Source organism: Anarhichas minor, unplaced genomic scaffold (genome assembly GCF_050575085.1).
Source record: "Anarhichas minor isolate MPS153535 unplaced genomic scaffold, ASM5057508v1 ptg000003l, whole genome shotgun sequence".
Taxonomy (NCBI): Eukaryota; Metazoa; Chordata; class Actinopteri; order Perciformes; family Anarhichadidae; genus Anarhichas; species Anarhichas minor.
The window spans coordinates 17,844,531-17,867,605 of record NW_027466449.1 but is presented as its reverse complement, the minus strand read 5'-3'; the positions used below and the strand labels follow the sequence as shown (position 1 = coordinate 17,867,605).

The window sequence follows — 23,075 nt, the reverse complement described above, 5'->3', positions numbered from 1 at the left end:
ATAAAAGTAGAGATGTGAACAGGAGGGAATTCACCGCTGGTAGACGATCCTTTTAAAGCAGAGATGATGTGAAGCGATAATGTGTCGGTATACAGAAAGATCGGAGATTTATTGCAGCGCCATGCTTAGACGAGTTAAACAGTACTATACAGACCAGTCAACTGACAAAATGTACCCTAAAATGTATATTTTGGTTTGTTTTTTCCCCCCCACACTGTTAAAACCTCAATTCAAACCCCAATTAAATGAGTTTTGGCCACTCGGGCCGCCAAACAATCTGTAAATATAGCATTCACATATATCATTATATATACTTATTAACACGTCCAGCAGATATGGCGCACCATTAGCATTCATTTGGAGTCATGTTTTTGGCCACCTGATGCAAGTCCAGCATTCACTCTTCTTTTAGTTCCGTTTTGGTCTCTACCAACGCTTTAGAAAAATATCTGGCTCTTTATCAGTTAAATGCTCTTGAAACTAGAGATTGAGACCATAAACTCATGTTTACAATGTTTACTGAGGTAATAAATCAAGAGAGAAGTAGAGTCATTTTCTCATAGACTTCTATACAACCGGAGGAGTCGCCCCCTGGTGGACACTAGAGAGAATGCAGCTTTAAGACACTTGAAGCTTTCGCTTTTCTTTTCAGAACCGGAGGATGCCACCTGGTTGCGGTCCATAAAAACAAAAATGTGCTGAAATAAGCAAAAACATCAGTAGATATGAGACAGACTACAGGTGATACGTATCTGTTGTCTCTTACTAGAGCTACCACTTTCACAATACTCATATATAGGCACTTATAATATAAAGATGGATTAGTGCAGAACTGCAAAGACAAAATAATAAATACATTTGCAAACAAATACACATATGCTTTGGTATTTTTTGTATTAGCAGAACCAAATTCAGTCTGCAAGTCAAACGCTTCTTTTTAGATGTTGTCAGTTGTTTTATTCTCTTTATTTATTAATGGGATTTATTTAATTATTTCACCTCCAGCACAAGGGGCTCTGTGAGCTCCAGTTTGACATGCTCGTCCAACCAAAGTCGTTTTATCAAATAATGAGCAGAACTGTAACATTCGTTGAGCAGAGGGCCACAATTTGAATGTAGAGTGATTAGCTTAGGGTGGCAATTTTGCAAGCGGCACGCCGGCCACTAAATTATAATTTGTCCTGACCAACTGGAAATCCCTTAATTTAAAATAAATATAACCGAGTGTGTGTGTGTGAAACCGCTTGCTAACACCCATGAAGGAACCTGCAGCCAGTTTAAACCTTGTGCCTGCAAGAATGTTAATGAGGAGCGAATCAACAGACACGTTTTTAACCAAAGAGAAAGTGCTTCAAGTGAGTTTCATTTGCCAAATGATGTTGTGTCATCATATATTCCGCCCCGTGTGAAGAGATGTCTCACGTGTTGTGGCATCCTCGTCTGGTGTGATGTACCAATACCTCATGAAATGCATGAGCCCCCCCCCCCGCCCCCGCACAAACAAAGTCCCGTTCTGCCTCTGATCCAGAAGGACCTTGCGCCCCGTCTCCCTTACGGTCCTGCGCGGTCAAGGAAAGGCGGAGAAGTGGCTCGGAGGGACAAGCCGCATTAACAGAAAAACATCAAGGAGGAGGAAGCCCCATTCTCTCACTCCATCACACGTCTCATCCCTTTAGTCGTCTGGCTGGGGCCTAAAGTGACTTTTGCTTTGATGTGACCAGGACAAACCGGGTGCGACGCCATGACGGCTCTGCTAAGCGTGTGAACGTGTGTGTGTGTGTTTTTAGGGTCCTGCATGTGCTTGTGTATTAGGGGGTGTGTGTGTTACGAGGGGAACGGGGCTCTTAATCGTGTGTGTGTTTTTAGGGTCCTGCATGTGCTTGTGTATTAGGGGGTGTGTGTGTTACGAGGGGAACGGGGCTCTTAATCGTGTGTGTGTTTTTGTTTGAGCGAAGGAGGGGGGGGGGGGGGGGGGTTAAGGAGGACCGTCACTTTTGATTTGGCCTCAGAAGGGTGACAGGGACTTGGAGCTCTGGTGGCATGCTCTACTGAAACAATCATCTCTGACCACAAATAAGCGCTCACAGACTGTCAGCCTGCCTCCTGATGACTTTTTCCTTGCTTTTTTTTTTTTTCATGGTGAAATTTCATAGCGGGATGAAAAGCTTCTTTTTCTTTCTGCTCCGTGACATCCTGCAAGCAAGCTTTAGTTTGTGTAGCCTTGGTGAGACTGCTGCAGAGATGCTTTGGATGAGACACAGACATCTCTGCCTCTCTCTCTACTTTTTTTGTTTGACATGTTCATTTTATCTTACTTTCCCATCTTGTGTCAAGTGTATATTTGGAGAGAAAAAAAGTGGTATAAATCAAGGCTGTACTCACATGGTGTCGGGAGACAGTTTTGGTCCTGTCGATGGTCTAAGCTCTCGGGGTAAGATGGAGGAGCTCTCTGAAGAAATGAAAAGCCAGAATCAGAATCAGCTTTATTGACATGTATGCACACACAAGACATTTGACTCCATGTTTTGCTGTACTTACACAGAAATAGAGAATAGCTGCTATAGGGATAGCATGTTGGCTTCCAACGGAATTAAAAATGAGGAGAAAGAATAGAAATCTCTTGCAATGTGTTTGTTTCTTTGGTTGATATAGCCCATGTGAAAACGTGTAGAAGGATATGGTTATGTCTGTGTATGTGTATATACACATGGGTACATACTGTATGGAGAGAAGTATTGACATGCGGAATGATATATTTGAGCAGTAGCTTCGGGCTGAACAACGCCTCTTAGTTGTGATATAACTACAACATATCCCAGACCGAAGTCAGCTATTTCTTTTATAAAAAACGACCGTCTATGTTTTAAAAAAAAGGAATAAGATGTGATGAAATATTTGGTGGATATTTGCTTATTTATCTCAATAAAAAGGGATTTAAAAAGGAAAAGCCAGGATGAATACTGGAGGTTTGCGCAGTAGTCGGGATTGGCTCCTCTGGAAAAGGGGTCTTTGACTGGAGGGAATTGGACATGCTGAAATTAAACAAGCCAATTAGGCAAGCAGAGAGTTTAGAGGTCAAAGCGCACTCCATTAAAGTCCCTCTTCTCTGCCTAACTACGGACTCAGTATGTCTCCGAGTCTGTTGAAGCAATAAATCTGATTAGACCTCTCCCTCTCTCTCTCCGTCCTCCGCTGTCGTTTCACCCTCCACTGATCATTGTTTGTTAAATTTGAGGCACCATTTAACTTGTCTTTGGGTTGCAATCGTAGCCGGCAACCTCGCCGAACATTCTCAATACTCCCTTTGCAACATGCCCCCCCCCTCCTCCCTGTATCAGAGTGCAGCACCGCCCTGACATCATCATTAGCTCTTTGGACACGCATTAACACACAGAATGAGAAGTTGCACTAATGAACTTTAATCCCAGTTAACAGACTCTGTATCCACTGGGTTGTTTGAAATTTGTGTTTTACTGCATAAAAGGCTTGTTTCACCCAAAATACAAAAAAATATAGATATTCACACCCTCACCTCTGATGCTATCGAGCTAGTTTTGGTTTTATTTGTCCAGATGAGAGATTTATATGAGGGGAATGGAACTATTTTTTCTCTCTATACAATGAGTGCACTGTTTTCGGAAAGAGATGCTGCTGTTTGTCAATGAAGTGAGCACCACCAATTAAATTCCCTTCACTTACCTTGTATGGGAGTGGAGGCGGAAATCTTGTTTGTCGTGTTTCAAATGTGTTTCGTATCTGAAATTTGAGTGAATCGACTCTTTATTAAATTCCCTCTCGCTGAGAACAGCGCTGCTGTCATTAGCATGTTGCTTGTTAGCTCGTCATTATTGTCGTTTACTGATAGCTGGACTGTAACAGATGGGGACATAGGTAGAGAGACCCTGACCCGTGCAACGCACCAGCCAAAGGCGGTCTTATTCCAGCTGTTGATTAGCTGTAGCTGGCTTTCTTTCCCTGCTTCCTCTGAGCTACAGTAGCAATCTTTTTTTTCTTCAAACGGGTGCCGCTGACCCTGGGTTTCACCATCCATCATTGGCTGGAAAAAAAACGAGGAATAGAAAAAAAAAGGGTATTGAGGTATTTCTCAGGGAATAAACGACTTCCTCTGTGTTGTGGATGCGGTTATGAGAGGTAGACCTATTTCATAGACCGGGGGCTGTACAACTGAATGTGCCAGTGGCCCTGAGGGAAGAATAGCAAGGAGAGGAGGAGGGGAGCTGGTGAAAGGTGAGAGGTAAAGACTTTCAGTTCCTCCATCAGGGCAACGTAGAAAGGAAGGAATATCTCAAGGTTAGACCGCCAATAGAAGTTTTCTAAGAAGTGTGTGAGCTGGAGGATAAAAAAAAACTTGCGTCAAAAGTTGCCTTTTGAGACTCTGAGGGACGCTGTTATTCTGCATTCTCGTTCCTTCCTCCTCACAATTCTCTATTTCTATGACTTAAATACACGCCAGTCAAGGCGGTTTGCGAGCGAGTCGCACATTCATCAAACTCCTTGAGGAAAGGAGAGGTTTTTTCAAGCGGTTGTCACCGTCACTCCATCCACCGCCGTTCATAGGTGGTGTGTTTGTCCAAAGCAGACGTGGGGGGACACCGGTTGGATTTATCTGATCTTACAAGCCATCAGGTTGAGCAGAGCGTCGCTAAACATGACCTGAAGTGTGCCGGCCCCCGAGCAAACGCCGCTGTCACCTTGGCCAACCCGAGCTGTCATCTCTCAGAGCGGCCCACGAGAGCTGACAGCTGTGGCGTTCCCAAAACAAATCACTGCTGCGTTTGGTAACACTCTGCGTCCCCGCGATTTAGCCCTCACCAAGACGAGAGCGGGAGCGGCGGCTGCTAATGCTCTGGCTAATGCACTGCCTGTGTGTGTGTTCATCTTCATCCTCTGTGTGTGTGTTTGTGTTTGCAAGGGCTTATGCAGTTTCACCTTGTTTCTCTGCAACTTAGAGCGATGTTCATATCTCCCTTTGTCTCCTTCTGCTCTCCTGCCTCCGTGGCCTTCACCTGCATGCCTTCTGTTGTGTGTTGAGCTCACAGCACCTCTTGTATGTCATCTAACATGGACACTGTGAAGAAAAAGACAAAAAACACAGGCTATTATAAAACCATCCCACATCTTACATCAATATTTCTGAGCCCAAAAAGCCTGAAGAATCTTTAAGGGCTAATAGATGTGTGAAAATTCTAAACCTTGAGCTTTTCTGTTATTGTTGTAAAAGTAGCAATAAATGATGCCGGTTTCCCCATTTTGTCCATCGCCATCTTGTTTATTGGGCTTTTGCCATCTTGGTTTATAATGGCGAAGTAAAGGATGGACCCAAATGCAGGGAGACACGGGGAAACAGAGGGTTGAATATAGGGGGTTTTAATAGTAAAGAAAAATGTTCAACACAACATTTGCAGAACTGGGGAGTCAAAAAATGAGTAACGAAATTGTCCAATAAAACAAAACTTCTAAAACAGGGAACACGGTAGGGAAGAGCAGAGATGAATCAGGGAACATACCAGGGTTGATTAGCAGAACAAGTAACACCACGGACCAGGATACACCACAGACGAACCGACAATGAGACAAGAGACACTCAGGGTTTAAATACACTGGGAAGGTGCAGGTGATGAGACACAGCAGGGTCCAATTAAGGGCGGGGAAGACAATCACAAAGGTGGGAAGTAGACAAGGACAGGAAGTGAAGTGAACACAGGACACAAGAGGCAGGGAAAGTAAAAATAAAACGGAGAAACAACTAAACAAAAACCCAAAACCGTGACATTAACCGTCGCCATCTTGATTTTTGGCCTTCACCGCCTTGGTTTTTCTGGCCATCGCCATCTTGGTTTTTGGTCGTCGCCATCTTGGTTTTTGACCTTCACCGTCTTGGTTTTTTGGTCGTCGCCATCTTGGTTTTTTGCCGTCTCCATCTTGGTTTTTCGCCATCGAGCCATCTTAGTATTTGACTATCGCATCTCTGTTTTTGGCCATTGCCATCTTGGTTTGTGGAAGTCTCCTTCTTAGTTTATTGCAACCAGAAGTGACACGAGAGGGTGGAGCTTAGTACAACTGAACGCTAACATTTTTAGGGGACCAAAACTGAAATTACACTGTGAAAGGATTTAAGTTGTAAGACGAAAAACACAGACAACTCCCAAAGAGTTCAACGCCGTGGCAGCAGCCTGTCAATCACAAGTCAAGTGAGAATTATGGTAATTTTCTAATTGACTTCTATACAACTAGACATCTTTTTGCAACCAGAGGAGTCGCCCCCTGATGGTCAGTAGAGAGAATGCGGGTTGAAGTCACTTCAGCATCGGCTTCACTTTTCAGAACAGTAGTTTGTCGCCTGATGAATACTGATGAGTTGGATCTTCATTCGCTGACAGTTGAGCAGCTTCACAAATTGCCATTAAGGATATTTTCTCTGTAGTTTTCAGGAAAAAAAACATGTTCACAACCCAGACTGAACTGTGCAAGATCAAAAACGCAGAGGTGAAGGTTCAAAAGTGACTTTTTCGTCTTAACTAGACAACTGATTGAATGTTCACAGTCGTAGGAGAGATGAAGAAAAAGAATAACAAGGAACTGAGGCTGTGTTTATTGATACATTTTTAATGGTAAAGTGGTTTGTGCTAAATGAGGTGTTTTTCTCCCTCTCAACTGTTTTGTGAAAGTGTCACGCTTTTCAACTGACATTTTTAATGAGCTTACACTCTCTCTCTCTCTCTCTCTCTCTCTCTCTTGTACAAACACACACACACACACACACACACACACACACACACAAATGAACCTGTCAGACACGGTTTGAACACAGAGATTTTTGACTATTTGTTACTGGGCTGTTTTTAGACATCAAACTACAGCAGTTGAGATGTGGTTTCTATTGATGTCATTGTTTTTATGTCACAGTCATTATTGAGATACCCTGGCTCGTCTTTAAAGGAGCGGTGCGGCTAAATTTGCTCATCCCCCCCCCCCCCCGCTCCCCTTACGTGAAAATGAATCTGACGTTTTAAGCTACATCCATCAACCGCATACAGTGTGTGGACTTAGAAGAGAAATGCCTGGATGTGTTGCAAAGACAAAAATGTTTTTCAGACTTCGTTGCTCCTTTACTGTATCAAATTCCCGTACTTTACGTTTAACGGTACAATACCCTTTGATATTAATTCGTTGTCTTCTTTTGTCTCCCAGCAGACATTTGGAGGAGAGGCTTTTGTTCAGCTACACAGATGAACAACAGGAAGGAGGACATGGAGATCTCCTCTCACTACCGCCAGCTCCTCAGAGAGCTCAACGAGCAGAGGCAGCATGGCATCCTCTGCGACGCCTGTGTCATCGTGGACGGAAAGATCTTCAAGGCCCATAAGAATGTCCTCCTGGGCTCCTCGCGCTACTTCAAGACTCTTTACTGCCAGGTAGGGACTGCTACACTTGGGGGGGTGGATGAGTCAAGGGAGTGTGTTGTTCTTCTCTCACATCGTAGTAGTTTTGCTGCATGAGACGTTTGAACAAGAGCTGCTGTGAATAATCTCTCTCACCCTTCAGGTTAAAAAAGGGGCAGAGCCTTACCACCAGACCACCGTCACTCACCTGGACATTGTCACAGCGACGGGCTTCAAAGCCATACTGGACTTCATGTACTCGGCGCACCTCGCCCTCACCAGCAAGAATGTGATCGAGGTCATGTCGGCCGCCAGCTACCTGCAGATGACGGACATCGTCCAGGCCTGCCACACCTTCATCAAGGCGGCGCTGGACATCAGCATCCGCTCCGAGATGGCCGACGAGCTGGCCGACTTTGAGATGGGAGCGGTCGGTGCCGCGGGCATAAGCGGAGGTGGTGGAGGTGGAGGGGGTATGGCAGGAGCAGGGGGCGGAGCGGGTTTAGGAGGAGGAGCTGGAGGAGGAGGAGGAGGAGGAGGAGGAGGAGGTGGGATCGTGGGCATGGCTTCTGAAGCCCTGGCCTCCATCATGTCTGGTCGCAGCACCTCGCCTTGGCTGGCGCGCCGCACCAGCCCGGCCAACTCTTCTGGGGACTCAGCCATCGCCAGCTGCCACGAGGGAGGCAGCACGTACGGCAAGGAGGACCAAGAACCCCCCAAGAGCCACGAGAGCCAAGAGGAAGCCTGCCACGACTCCCAGCCCGCCTGGCCACACGACTACAGGCCTGTCACCGTCAAAGAGGAGCAGGTGTCCCCCGCCTCCTCCTCACATCCACGGGACACTCCCAGAGGGGCGGCCCAGAGCCAGGGGGAGCAAGGTGCTGGAGGTGCCGCTGGAGGAGGCGGAGAAGGGCCCTGGCAACCGCTGTCGGGGTCGGGGCGGAGGAAGAACAGGAAGAACAAGGACACCGTCAGGCATATTACCCAGCAGTCTGAGAGGAACTGGGAGAGGGAGCGGGACAGGGAGAGAGACCGGGACAGTAGGCCTGGATCTCCTCTGCCCTCCATGCTGGCTGTGGCTGGATGGAACTACAACGGGCAGGAAATCCCAGGTAAGGCCGACAAAAACCTGCTTCTAAGCGTCTCCTGTCTTTGGAAAGTGCTGCTGCATATTTTATGTGAGACGGACGAAACAGACGGTGAAAAGAGAGCAGAGCTTTTTCATGTCCAACTCCTGTTTTTAAAGTGGATTTGTTAGTTAGATTATTAGTTTAGTGTCACAAAAACAGGTGGAATCATCTTTGACTGGCTTTTAAAATAGGAGGGCTGGACGCAGGCCAATAGAAAGCACTTCTTTCTCAGAGAAGACTTTGTAGTTCTGATTTGATGACTTTGAGGCTTAAGAGTTTCCCAGAGTTGCTGCAGTTTCGGACGCCTACTTAGTTATCCAGTCTTGTAATTAGTGAATGACTGGTGAGATAATAAGGTTAGAATAGATAATTAAGTGAGAGTGTTGTCTCACTACTCAACTAGGATCTAATTCATCTGGGCTTCTCTTTTAAAAGACGCTGTCTACCCGGCAAGGCAGCAGTCGTGATCAAACTGCCGTGTTGACTTTAGTTGAACTCCAGTTCAACAGCGTGTGCACTTTACAGTACACACGCACTCAATGCTTTGATTCCTGCGCGGGTTGTCTCAACGCATCTCAGCCATGCACACAAGCGTCCCTGGAAAAAAAATGACCTCTTTTGATCCTCCGGGTTTGAGATTAGCGAGCTTCCACACTAACGTGTTAGGCCTAAGGTGATTATCTCAAATCTTGAGAGGTTTGAGGGGAAGCCTGGGTAAATGCCGATGGATAATACGATCCTGTTCTTACTGCAGTTTATGTAACACACACTCCCACATAAACAAGCAAACGTTAGCACAAACACGCGTTTATTTTTGAGAAAAGTGTCTCTTGATCCTCAGCCTTGCAGAATTGTTTTGTGAACTCCATTACACTAAAAACTAATACATGAAAAACACTTTGCTGTGTGTGAGTGTTGAGCATCTGTGTGTGTGTGTGTGTGTGTGTGTGTGTGTGTGTGTGTGTGTGTGTGTGTGTGTGTGTGTGTGTGTGTGTGTGTGTGCACCCGGGGGCCCAAGGCGTCGATAGGTAGATCATTAAAAGTAAGAGAAGCTAATCCTGGGCGCATTAAGGGAGTTGGCTGTGAAATGGGCACACGTGTCGCGCAGTGAAAGAAAACAGGATAATTGAATTGACCTGGGTCACTGCACGGATTACCAGCGCGTCCTCGCCATCCCTGGCTCCTCCCCCTCCTCCCCCCTTTCTCTCTCTCACTCTCTCTCTTGGGTTTAGGGAAGGACCTTCTGGAAAGGGCAAGACGAGGGAAAAGGGAGAGAGAGATAGTGGGGGGGCATCCATACAGGCTTACGAGGATTTGTCTAAGTGTCCTTAGTCCCAGATTTTGTGATCTGCACTCAGACATTATTACGGTCACCAGGTACATCTTGTCTTGAGCTTCAGAGCAAAACACACACACACACGCACACAAACTAAATGGCACTATTTAGCCCGTTGGCCGGTTTGTTGGTTCTGTGGTAGAAGGTAGAGTTTTAGTCCGGCTGTGGTGAAGCAGCCATTCCAGAGAGAGAGAGGTGTTTTTCTCACCTAAAGGTTAGAGGAAGTCTAGTGTTGCCACTGGTGTAGACTCACCTGGTGTTAGCCAAAAAAACAACCAGTCATTTCTTTAACCTGCGTTTCGGGACCAGGCTCACAATGGAGGAGAGTCTTTTGTATCGTGAGGTTTATCAACCATTCGGGGTCTCCTTCAAAAGGGCAGATCTTGCCATTTAGCAGTGAAATATCATGTTACTAGTGGGCTTTGGAGTGGTAGTGGATGACAGTCAGGGTAGTTTTCAATGGTGTGTGTTGAGTCAGTTTGCAGGAGGCGGTTTCTGTGTGTTTAGCGAAAGGTCTGGGGAATTGCTGAACAGGTTTTGTATGGCCATTGTTGGATCGGCGTTGGTGGTGCGATGTGTTTTGGTTTGTGGGAGTGCTTCTTCTATCGATGTGATGCCTTCAGGTTGTTGTTTTTCTTTTGACCCTGTCAGGGTGAAAAAAACACACAGGATTCCTGCGGGCTTATGAGAGTTTGTCTACTTAAGTCTTAAGTCTCCTTAAGTCCGGATTTTGTCACCTACAGGAGGAGATCCGAATCAGACGTACGAGCATATGGGAGAGCCAAGGATTTAGAAAGTGGTGTACAGTTCTATTTAAAGTTTCTAACTACAACAATGACAGCATTGCAAGGGGGTGTAGCCCTGCCCTAAAGCATCCCCTGCTTTATGGTCTGTTTGACTCTAAATGGACCATAATGTACTAAATGAACATCATGCTGTATTGAAGAAGACTTGAAACTAGAGATTGAGACCATAAACTCATGTTTACAATGTTTACTGAGGTAATAAATCAAGAGAGAAGTAGAGTCATTTTCTCATAGACTTCTATACAACCAGAGGAGTCGCCCCCTGGTGGTCAGTAGAGAGAATGCAGGAGGACACTTCAGCATTGGCTTCACTTTTCAGGTTGCTGCCTGGTTGTGAGAAAGTTCTATTATAGATCCATTTCCTTTTTATTTTGCAGTATATCAACATTTAAGGATCAGTCCTACTATTAAAATGAGGCTCAACGTTATTGTAGAACTTTTTTTTTTATCCCTCACAAAAACAAAAGAACAAACTTGTGTGGAAGTCCAGTTGTTGGTTTCCATGAAGGGATACGGTCGGTGGAGAAAGGAGAAAGGGCACCTTCAGTCTGAGATTAGCTTAATTGCTTCATTCTTTATTGATGAGAAGTGCCCAGACTCTCCCCCTCTCATTCGTCTGTGATCGGTGTCCATGCTTCACGATCAGAAAGCGCTCACACCGCACACAGCATGAGGGCTCTGCACCGTAATATGAGGGTAATATAGATGGCCGTGTGTTGGAGGCTCGGTGTGTCAGCGTGCAGCCGTTCCAAAGCGTTTGTGTGAACATGTCGTGTGCCTGTGTTGACATAAACAGCTGCAGGAATTAGGATTTGTTTTCTTTAGATCCCCTTCACTTGCAAACGTCTGCTGTGTTCATTTGTCATTGTTCATTTGTCATTAGTGAGGCTACTAAGCACTTCCTCTCTCTCTCTCTCTCTCTCTCTCTCTCTCTCTCTCTCTCTCTCTCTCTCTCTCTCTCGCTCTCTTTCTCTCTCTCTTGATCTCTCTCTCTCTGGTGCTCATCTTGTCTGCTGCCCCAAATATTTGAAATGGTACGTGTGAATTAGAAAAGAGAAAAGTCAGCACTGCTCGCATTCCGGCAAATCTGTGATGGTGTGTGTATATTTTTCTGCACAATAATATATTAGACGTGACATTTTTTTCTTTGTCTCTACTTCCCCTGCCTGCTCATGTCGTAAACCTTTAAATAATTACCTGAAATTATTTTTAGTTTGGCCGCCCGCTGCGTCTTCCAGACTTGGATTAAAAAGCATCTGCAAATCAAAGACGGGAGTGTTTTGAAATATCAAGCCTGAAGCTTTTATTCAAAACATATTCAGTATATTTTTTGCTTTGATGCCTCACATCAGCCTCTCTTCTTGTAATGCACACAGTAATGACTAGTCGACTAATCAATTAGCTGATCGACAGGAAATTAGTCTATCCATTAATCATTTATCAAGCAAAAGTGTTTTGCTGGTTGCAGCTCCTGACATGAGAGGTGTGGCTATTCTAGTTTTTTAATTGTAAATTCAATATTCTTTATTTTCACCCCATTTAGGCTTTTAGCAACCAGAAGTGACACTAGAGGGCGGAGCTTAGTGCACAGAAGCGCTGAAGAAGAAATTTTTTAGGCGACCAAAAATGTTCCAATTAACTTCCATGGAGTGAAAACACACTGTGAAAGGATTTAAGTTGTTAGACGAAAACACGGACAACGCCAAGACTGGACAACATTGTGGTAGAGACCTGTCAATCGTGTGTAGCCCCGCCCTAAAGCATCCCCTGCTTTATGGTCTGTTTGACTCTAAATGGACCATAATTTACTAAATGAACATCATGCTGTATTGAAGAAGACTTGAAACTAGAGATTGAGACCATAAACTCATGTTTACAATGTTTACTGAGGTAATAAATCAAGAGAGAAGTAGAGTCATTTTCTCATAGACTTCTATACAACCAGAGGAGTCGCCCCCTGGTGGACACTAGAGAGAATGCAGGTTTTAAGACACGTTTTTCAGACCCGGAGGTTGTCGCCTGGTTGTAGCCTTTATTAAACTACAGTTACCGCACTTAAAGATTTTGTATAAATATTATCGTATGTCTGGTACAAACATGTTCCTCTACTGATATTTCAGTATTTACACTCGTTCATTTCCTATTCAGTCCAGGCCTTTTCTAAGGAGGGTATCTTTCAGTCTGTAAATGTGTCATTTTGTCCACAAAGACCTTACTTTCTGCTATTTAATACCTTCAGTACTTCCTCAACATTCAATGCTATTATTCTATTCTATTAAAGCAGGTGTCACCTCTTCTTCTTTTTTGGCATCTTCACTCTCAGACTCAGAAGACCAACGGAGACGGTGAAAGCATCAGTTAACGATTGATTTATTTCCTACTTCCTTCATACTTGGGGCAAACACCAACTTGATCTTCATCCCACAGAATAACAGCACTGGAAATATTTTTTCGGGTTTTTTTTCGCTGGTATTAAAAAGGAATGACGCTCTCACACACACACACACACACACACACGGTGACCTTTTAGTGGCAGCTTGGGGGATTTTGGCAATCCGGTACATGGCCGGTGTGATGTACACTCACACACACACGCACACACACACAGCTTAGAGCATCTGATTATGTAGACGTGAACAGTTCAATCACACGTGGGCTGTTCTTTCCATTTCCCTCTAGCTGTTTGCACATTGATTACATCGAGAATCTTTTTTGAAATCCAACATCTTTATTTGACTCTCCTCTCTGTGGCCTCAGAGTTACCCTCCTCAACCACCAACACACACACACACTGACGCACAACTGACACACACACACACACACACACACGCTCACAGAGAAATCGTTTTTCCGTAGAACCTTCTCTCCTGTGTTTTCCATGCGTCGCATGTTTTGGCGTGTTGGAGCTTCTGGATCCTCCCGGACTCACCTGCCTCCTCCCCTCCCCCTCCCTCCCCCCTCCCCAGCTCTCAAAACTGCCCTCTAGGTTGCACTTCCACTTAAAACTTTCTCTCTCTTATATATTTCTTTAATTCTCTTCCTCTCCTTGCCTGCGCTCGTCTCCCCAAGTCTCTGCAGTCTAAAGGTGAACACTTGAAATAATGAATCGGATCCCCCTTTCGCCCCCTTCCTCTCTGTATTCCAGTTAAGACTCTCCCCATAGTATTTGCACTTCATTAAACTTGAAATAGGTTTAATATTTAAAACACCATGAACAGATTCCAACCCCCCCCCCCCCCCCCCCCCTCCCCCCCCCCTCCCTCACCCCTTTGCACACCTCTCCACTTTTTCCTCCTCGCTCTCAGGTTTAATAATCTACTCGCATATTTCCTCCCTAATTCACTCCTCCTTCATTAAAAAACCAAAATAGATTTAATATTTTAGACTGTGTGGACTTAATTCTTAACCCTTATTCTTCTTGGCTTGGTGCTTGACACGCTGTGGGTTAGATAACTACATCGTGTGGAGGCCTCTCCCACCCAACGTATTTTCTCCCCTCTATCCATGTCTTTATCTCTCTCCTTTTTTTTTTTTCTGTGGCTCCTGGTTCATCTTTCTCACTTTTTCCAGAGTCAGTCTATTATCAGTTCTGTCTTTGTACTCCAGTTGCTCTCTCTCTCTCTCTCTCTCTCTCTCTCTCTCTCTCTCTCTCTCTCCCCCACACGCCCTATTTGCTCTGCCTCTTTGTCCTCTGACTGCACAGATGATTTCAGCCCTTTCCTCCCACCCTATTGACTTTTGTGGCCAGCTCACTCCACCTCCCTCAGTTTCCCCTTCTCCCTCCATCCTCTCCTTCCCCTTTTTGTGCCTTGCTACCAGACACACACACACACACACACACACACACACACTCATATGTTAGAGGGGTTGAATGCATTTTTTTGTTCTAGTGGGAGTTGTGACGGAGGACTAAAATACTGTTCTTCACCCCTTTTCCGTGTCAGCCTTTCTCTTCGATCCTCACTATATATATATATATATATATATATATATATATATATATATATATATATATATATATATAAAAAGTTCCATTATCACCGTGGTAACCAATCATTTCTCACCACCCACCAGCCATCTTTGTCAAATGACCTCACATCCTGCTGGACATTGTGGGCAGTCCACCAGCTAAAAAGCCCCTTCTCCTACTCCACCACGCCATCATCACACCACACACACATTCACACTATTTTTTCACACTCTTGCTGTCTGTCTTTTCCTCTCGCAGCGCTTCTCTCTCTCTCTCTCTCTCTCTCTCTCTCTCTCTCTCTCTCTCTCTCTCTCTCTCTCTCTCTCTATCTCTCGCTGCGTTCTCAATACTGACACCTGCTCTATTTATAATTCGCTGGCTTTAAAAGAGCCGTTTTGGACAGGAAGCTGCCCCCTCCCCACTCCGGACCGTGGCTTTTTTCCAAAACGTCAGCGCCCCCCCCACCTCTCCACCTCCTGCCCCTGGAACAGGCCCGGAGAAGGATTGCAGGGTGGAGAAGAGGAGGTGAAGTGTGTGTATGTGTGTGTGTGTGTCTGGGGGGGGGGGGGGGTTTAAAGATTAGCCATCCCACCCAGAGTGCACCTGGGTTGGGCCCATGTGTGTGCTTTCGTCAGCCCACACACACACTCACTCACCCACTGAACTCAATGCAAGTATGTAAACACGTGCATTCACCTGCGAGTCTGCTATGAAGTACATTTAACTCTGCACACGCACACATGTCTTGGCGTTGATCGCCCAGGTCTAAGAATCAAGCTACCCAGAATGCATCCTGACAGGATGTCCTGTTGGCACAGCGCAAGGGGAGGAGAGGTGGGTTTCTGTGGTTAAACATTCACAGCATTACCCCCCCCCCCCCCCCCCCCCTTCAGCTAAAACCCCACACATCACATACCCCAAATGTCTATATTAATGGTTGTGGTTAACACACACTTATAGATTCAGACGTGAGAACACACTGCAACATCCTCTATAACTCACTTATTTATTTTAAGGCTTTTAAAATGAGGTGATACCTGAGGTTTCATACCAAGGTGTGAATACTGTGTGATACCAGTTTAACTTTAAATCGATTACACCCAAGTACAGGTAAAAAAAGACACGGTTCGTGTAACACATGAGTGTATAATCAGGACGCAGGGCATTCGTGTGTTTAACCCCAGGGTCTGAAAGGTGACGCCAATGCTGAAGTCAAAATCAAGAGGCCTCCCCCTCCTCTTCCTCTTCGATGAGAGATCCGTGACACGGCTCCTGTTTTGGAGATATGACATGTGATGTGATGCGAGCTGGGATGCCTCTCTCCTCTCTCCTCCGGTGATCTGATAGCCAGTAATGGGCCCTGTAGCCGTGAGCCTGGCAGCACCGCTCGCTGTGGCTTATGTGTCACACTGTACCCAACATTCACCCAGAGTCAGTCGAGCGCGAGCAGCCTGGATATTGAGACTAGCAAAGTGTGTGTGTGTGTGTGTGTGTGAGTGAGAGTAAGAGTGGTAGACATGTACGCTGGCAGACTGACTGACAGGAAGAAGCAGAAACGGTAACTTTCGCGAAGAGTTTAACCTTAAAAAAAGTGCTTTTACAGTAAGCTCATGCTGTCGTTCTCTCTCATTTCCCCTCAACCTGAAGTTCCTCTTTACCCGCTCTGTTTATTTTAGAAAGGTGGCTTTGTTCTATTTACCGTTCCCACTCCCTCCGCGGCCTCTACCCCCGTCAGACCAGTTAGAAAAGGGGCGCGAGGACGGGGAGGAGGAGGGGTGCCTGTGCATGATGTTTGGACAAACGGACAACCCGAACAGGATACAGAGGTCTGCAGCCTGTGGGTGTGTCGGTTTGGCCGAGGCGCAGCTCGCACACAAACACACGTGCACACACACACACACACAGACACACACACACACACTTGTGCACACGGACACACACACACAGAATCGTGGGAGTGTTCCCGCTGGAGGGCAAAGTCTCCCTTCCTCTTACACATTCATTCTCTCCTTTCCCCTCCTTCCCTTCATTCCCCTTTTCCGCCGTCACACCCCTCCACACCTCCTTCCTTTAGACCTCTCTTTCTCCTTCATCCCTCATTCTTTCTCTTGTGACCCCCCCCCCCCCCCCCCACCATCCACCCTCTCTTCTTTTGAAAAGAGGACAAAAAAAAGTGTTAAAGATATAGAAGAGACGGCCAACAGCAATGAGAAACTAACAGGAAGAGGCCAAAATCACCACAGGGGACAATTATGGCTTTGGTTGTGTACATACAAGTGTTTGTGTGTGTGTGTTTGAAGACAGTCCTGGAAGCCACTCTCCGTCCTTCACAAGTATTTGTCCCCTCCTTCCTCTCCTCTATCCCTTCTTCCCTCTGTCCTTTTGGACCTTCCTTCCCATCCCATCACTTCACACTGTCACTTCTGTTTTCACTCATCTCAAACACTGGAGCTACGGCCGCTGCTTGTATACAGTACACGAGTGTGTGTGTGTGTGTGTGTGTGTGTGTGTGTGTGTGTGTGTGTGTGTGTGTGTGTGTGTGTGTGTGTGTGTGTCAAATAAAGGCAGGGGTGTGGGTTCAACTTCCTCCTCCTAGGATCTGTGAGCTTCTTGTTTTTCTTGCTCATGTAAAAACAGTTTATTTTTGTTTTGTCTTTCTTTCCTTTTTTACATCAGTTAAATTTGATTATTTTATACATATATATATAAATATATATTTTAAGTCTTGTTTTGTTTGTTTACTTTCTTTTGTTTCTTTGATGCTCTGTTTTATACGTACACTGAAACCTTTATGATCACATAGACATTTACATGAAATGATGAAAATGCAGCCCCACAACCGACTTTGCACAGCAGCATGTCTCTCAGCGTTTGGAAAAGGATGTCGAATTCTGAAAAGGCAATTTAATATCGTCAAACACCATTTTCCATTGTGGGTTAAAGGTCACAAGCTTGACAGACTGAGGCCGGTCAAGTGGTGAGCTGAGAACGGACTTGTCAATCTCTTTTTGTCCAGACATGCCTGTAACAATAGCACACCTTCACAACACCTGACACAGCTTTAGAGAAAGGGTTATAACCAATATTTTATAAACGATAATCACTAAACTATAACTCTACAGTTCACCTCAGCTCTGTGGACAGTTTTAGCATCTTTCAGCTCATTGTTTTGGTCTTGCACTGTGTGTACTGGTAGTTCTGTTAGCTGTTAACCAAATAAATCGCAAACTCTTTCATCCCCCCAGAGCAGCGGCTGGGACGTCAGCGATGCACTCAGCTGTGTCATCACTAGTGGCCCCCACCAGCCGGGGGCCCGGTTAAGAGTAGTGAGTGAGGAGTGAGCAGGCAGTCAATGGCAGTAGAACACAAGCAGTAAAAGGTGTTTTGAGAAAATGTGAGTCACCTCAACCACAAGAGGTCCTTGGGCATGCAGTCATAACTTACCACCCAAAACGTGATGCAGTTTGCTGCAGCAGAATGAGAGATCAGCCGTGGACGGACACAGAGGTGCACACACACACACACACACACACACACACTCACGCAGTCGCCAGATCACCAGGGACACGACTTCAAATTAACGTTGCTCCATATCGGCTGGATGTGTAAATAACTGCGAACCAGTTCGGCCAAATCAACTTAAAAGGTCTCGCAGGCTAAATATGAGTGATAATGGAGAAACGTTTATATGACATACTGGGGAAAAAACATCATGGGGAGCTGCAGTTTTTTTGAATGGTGGTGTTTTAAGTTTGTTAAAATCACAATGGGTTCAAATCTGTATGGCAGCAGCTGTGGTAGATACCGATTCAACCCCTTAACCCCAGGAACCAGGAACTCTCTCTCTCTGCTCGTTGTCATTAGACACAATGCTAGGTCAAACTCAACTTTGCCCCTCCCCCAACTTTCTTTTGCCCGAGATCACCTGCCGGCCCAAACTCCTCACTGTCTCCACCTTCCTCCACCTCCAAGAACAACTTCATCTCATTTGATCTCCTTTCCACTCCCACCAACTCCCTCATAAGTCACTATCTTTGAATACGGGTCATGGGCTTGTTTCCCACAGCAGACGTATAGTTTGTTTTAATATGTTGTATTTACACTAACTCCCCCGTTGAGACCACATCTGACGTGAGTGAATGAGAGAATACTTCAGTTGGAAGGTGACGGCTGTTAAGAAAAGTAAAAGAGGTTTTTAGAGTGTGTTCTAACAGTGTGTGTGTGTGTGTGCGCGTGTGTGTGTGTGTGTGGTTTCCCATTGAGTCTAAGGGCTTCAAATAAAAGCAGTGTTGTGGGTTTAACTTCCTCTTTTGTAGGATCTGTGAGCTTTTGTGTTTTGTTGTGTTGCCCGTATTTCTTTGCTTTCTTTTTTTTTTTGTTTCCTTTTATATTTTATTATACATATATATATTATATATATATATATGTATGTATATATACATATATATATGGTAAGTCTTGTATTGTTTGTTACCTTCTTATACAGGTCTTTCTTTGATCCTTATTTGTCTGGAAACCTGCAATAAAGTTTTGGGGAAAAATCCAGAAACCTTTATGATCACATTTACATTAAATAACAAAAAATGCAGAGGGGGGGGGGGGGGGGGGGGGGGGGGGGGCATGTGAAATAGATAGAGAGGTAAAGAGTGTGTTGTTGCATGTGTTCATAGTGTGTGACCCTGGCAGTTTTCTTTTCTTTTTTTCTCCTGTGGTTGGACTGTTTGGCCTTCCCATAGTTCCTCTGGCCTCACAGACATTCAGCTTCAAGGTTTAGTGTGTGTGTGTGTGTGTGTGCGTGTGTGCGTGCGTGCGTGCGTGCGTGCGTGTGTGTGTAGGTGTGTGTGTTGTACAGGAGACGAGAAAGGGAGCGATGGAGGTTAGAGGTGGATTTGATAGCGCAGGACACTCAGACCCCCTTCTCTCCCTCCTCCACCTCCATACCCCCTCTGTGCAGGCCTTGATAAGTGGAGCCGGAGTCTGCGGGGGTTAGGGATTCCTGTCTGGCATAAACACACACATACACGCACACACACACAAAAACACACATACACACACACACACACTGGGTTCCGCCCGCTCTGCATTCCTGTGTCCGACTAAGGAAGCAGCCTAGCCGTCTTCCCCTCCACTCCCAAATTATCCCCTTCTCCTAAAGTCACTGCATACTTATCGCAGGCCTCTCTACCTCGCTGCTCCGCTCTGACTCACACATACCTCCTCTATCTACCGTGTCTCTCCCTCTCTCTCTCTCCCTCTCTCTCTCCCTCTCTCTCCCTCTCTCTCTCTCTCTCTCTCTGCCGGCAGAGCGAGCCGCAGACAGCTCGCCTAATCATCTGGTAGCGAGTTCGTAAAGTGTTTCTCAGTCGAGACAAGTGAAAAAAAGGGATCAGCCAAGTGCAGTGACATGCACGTTACCGTCATCCTCGTTGCGGTGCAAATACTTCAAAAACATGCATCGTTCTGATGATGATGGTTGTCGCTCCCGACTAGAAAAACAGTAGAGAATCCATTGTATGGAGATTAAAAACACAATTTCAGATATTTCATTATTTGCTCTTTGCTCGAACTATTCCCCTTTTACCCTCTTATCATCCCCTGTTTTCTCTACCTCCCCTTTTGCTATCTGACTCTGCTTTATATCTTTTTTACTTCCCTATTTCTATCCCTCCCTCCCTCCCTTTAATGGGTGTGTAACAGGGGTTATGAAGGGGTCATGTGGTGCTGCACTGCCCTTCTCTCTAATGGCTTCTTAATGAGAGAGCCAGAGAGAGAGAGTGAGAGACAGTTTTTGAGGAAAGAGGGGTGAGATATCAGTAGTTTCTGCTCAGGGCACTGGCTCTCTGTCCATTTGAGGCCGTGTCTACTGTAAGTGTGCGCTCTATCCGACCGACCCCTTTGTTCCACTTCTGGCCCTTTGTGAGCTCCCGTGTTCCTCTCATGGGGGAAAGAGGAAATGACAAGTTTGTAGCCTCGAATAAGCGCCGGGGCTCGTCACTTTAGCCGTGTCCACTGGGTTTGGCTCGGCGGAGGTGAGGGGAGGAAGGGGGTGTGGGTGCTCGCTCTTTAATTTGCACTGCTTCTGCTGATTTGATCATAAGCAATTAATCTCAATGGCTCAGCTCGGCTGCAGTTAGGGGAGAGAGGATGAACACAGTCCTTTATATGCATCCGTCCCTCGCTCTGGTTTCCCCCTCCGTCCACACGCAGTAGGATTTCTACTGTTATTACCTCTCTTACTCGTATCGTTGTCAGAGGGACGAGCGCGCTGTTCAAGATGATTTCCCCCTGCAGAACCGTGGGATGTCCCCAGCAAGTTAATTGCACTAAAAATCTCCATCTTCTATCCAGTGGTGTGCTTGGAAAGGTTTTAACCACAGACTGTATACAAGAAGTGGACGCAGTCACCGTGACGTCATGCTTTGGTTTGTGGACTGCTGTTTTGAAGCCTCTTGGTTTTGTGCAGCCAGAAGTGACACTAGAGGGGTGGATTTTTGTACTCTGAAGTCATACTTCTTCTTCTACTTCTACTTCTTCTACTATTATAGGAATGAATGGGTAGACACCTGTCAATCACCGTGTAGCCCCGCCCTAAAGCATCCCCTGCTTTATGGTCTGTGTGACTCTAAATGGACCATAATGTACTAAATGAACATCATGCTGTATTGAAGAAGACTTGAAACTAGAGATTGAGACCATAAACTCATGTTTACAATGTTTACTGAGGTAATAAATCAAGAGAGAAGTAGAGTCATTTTCTCATAGACTTCTATACAACCAGAGGAGTCACCCCCTGGTGGACATTAGAGAGAATGCAGCTTCAAGACATGAAGCTTTGGCTTCTCTTGCTTTGCCGCCTGGTTTTTAATGAGTCCTGCGGTTGTAAAGAATATCAACCACTCACAGGAATTTGTAGTTTTTATATCAAAGTGATACCATGAAACTAAAACAAACGTGCGCTGCTCATACTCGACTCTACGTTTGGCTGCAGCGGTAGAAGTCTTTTAATGGATTTGGAGCCACATCAAACAAGTCCGTCTTCTATTTCGGTGGCGTCTTCACAGGCTGTACTCGCGAGAACTTTAAGGTCCAGATCCCTTCCAACTTTTATCAGCTCAAGATCTCCACTGATCCACGAACACTAAGTGTGCTGCTTGCACATGTTTTACTCCCTTATCGTCTTCTCATCCAGCTCGATTCCTCCGTCTGTTTTTAACCCTTCGCTCACGTTTTCCCTCATTGTGACACCGCGACTCCTTCCTCCTCCGCTCTCCCTTTTCTTGCCCGGCCTCTCTTGCCAGTTTTCCATCTCCCACTATCTCCCGCCTCCCCCCCCCCCCCCCCTCTCCATGGCACTGTACTCCTCCCATGCTGAGGCCAGAGCTCTCTCCATTGTTGGAGGCAGGTTGCCAAGGATACAAGCCCACAGAGAGCAGCACAGTCTTAATGTTATACGAAGGGAGAGATGAGCACGGAGAGGGCTCTCTGGTCACCGGGCAGCCCGACCACACTGATGCTCGTACAGGGAACATGTAACGTGGATCACGGTGACATTGACTGTTTGTGGAGGAAACCCCCCCCCCCCAACTTGTCTGCTCTCGGCTCGCCTGTTGTGACTGGAGTGTTTGATTGCAGCGTATACGTCTTCGTGTGTTTTTGTATATTTGTCAGGCAGCCGCTCGATGGGGGCTCTTAAGCGGCACGGCAAAAATATCTATATATTCATGATTTGAAGGTTGAAGGCTACAAGTGTTATTTTCTTTAAACAGGGTGAAAGAATCTGTCAGTGCAGCAGAATAAAGTATAGTCCCAACTTTATTCAATGCAAGTCAATCTGTTTCCTTTAAACAAGTTCTTAAATCTGGTGCACTGATCCGACATTCAACTTTGGGAAGATGCTTTGGAGAAGATCGTGACTCAATGCTAACAGGTTTAGCATGATTTCAATCACCTGGTAAATGGACTTTTATTTGTGTAGCACCTTTCTATGGTCGACCACTCAAAGCGCTTTACACATGTAATTGACCTACTCACATTCATACAGTGATGTGTATATATATATTAATTATATATGTATTTATGTGAGAAATATGAATAATACGGTTTAGCACGCTAAGGTCCAATACAGCCCGATTCTTGAAGCAAGTTGCTTCGTCTTTTAGAACAGGGTGAAATAATTCAACTAAACTGGATTTCAAATGTTATTTATGTTCTGCACGTGTTTGATAGCAGACAGTATAGTTCAGGAAAAAGCTGGAATCAAAAATAGAAACACAGCGCTTATGCGGTATAAGCCTTAACCGTTTGGCTATCAGGAAACCCCGGACTGACTTTGAAGGTAAATAAAGCAGAAATGATGTGTTAAAAAGTCGTACGTTAGATGCACACGTCGGTGTGTTCATCCTACATCAACGATCCTCTCCAGGATGTCCA

At 45.6% G+C, this 23,075-nt stretch overlaps 1 protein-coding gene across 3 annotated transcripts in view; it reads left to right on the top strand.

The window, feature by feature from the left end:
* Positions 1 to 23,075, top strand: part of zbtb46 (zinc finger and BTB domain containing 46) — a 64,582-nt gene that overhangs the window by 16,837 nt on the left and 24,670 nt on the right. For 2 of the 3 annotated variants that reach the window (XM_076100924.1, XM_076100906.1), the window contains exons 2-3: positions 7,213 to 7,436; positions 7,567 to 8,515. In XM_076100924.1, coding sequence (XP_075957039.1) covers positions 7,251 to 7,436; positions 7,567 to 8,515 — 1,135 coding nt within the window. In that variant the 5' untranslated portion in view covers positions 7,213 to 7,250. The remainder of the gene's footprint in view (positions 1 to 7,212; positions 7,437 to 7,566; positions 8,516 to 23,075) is intronic. The other variant, XM_076100914.1, reaches the window with a different exon arrangement.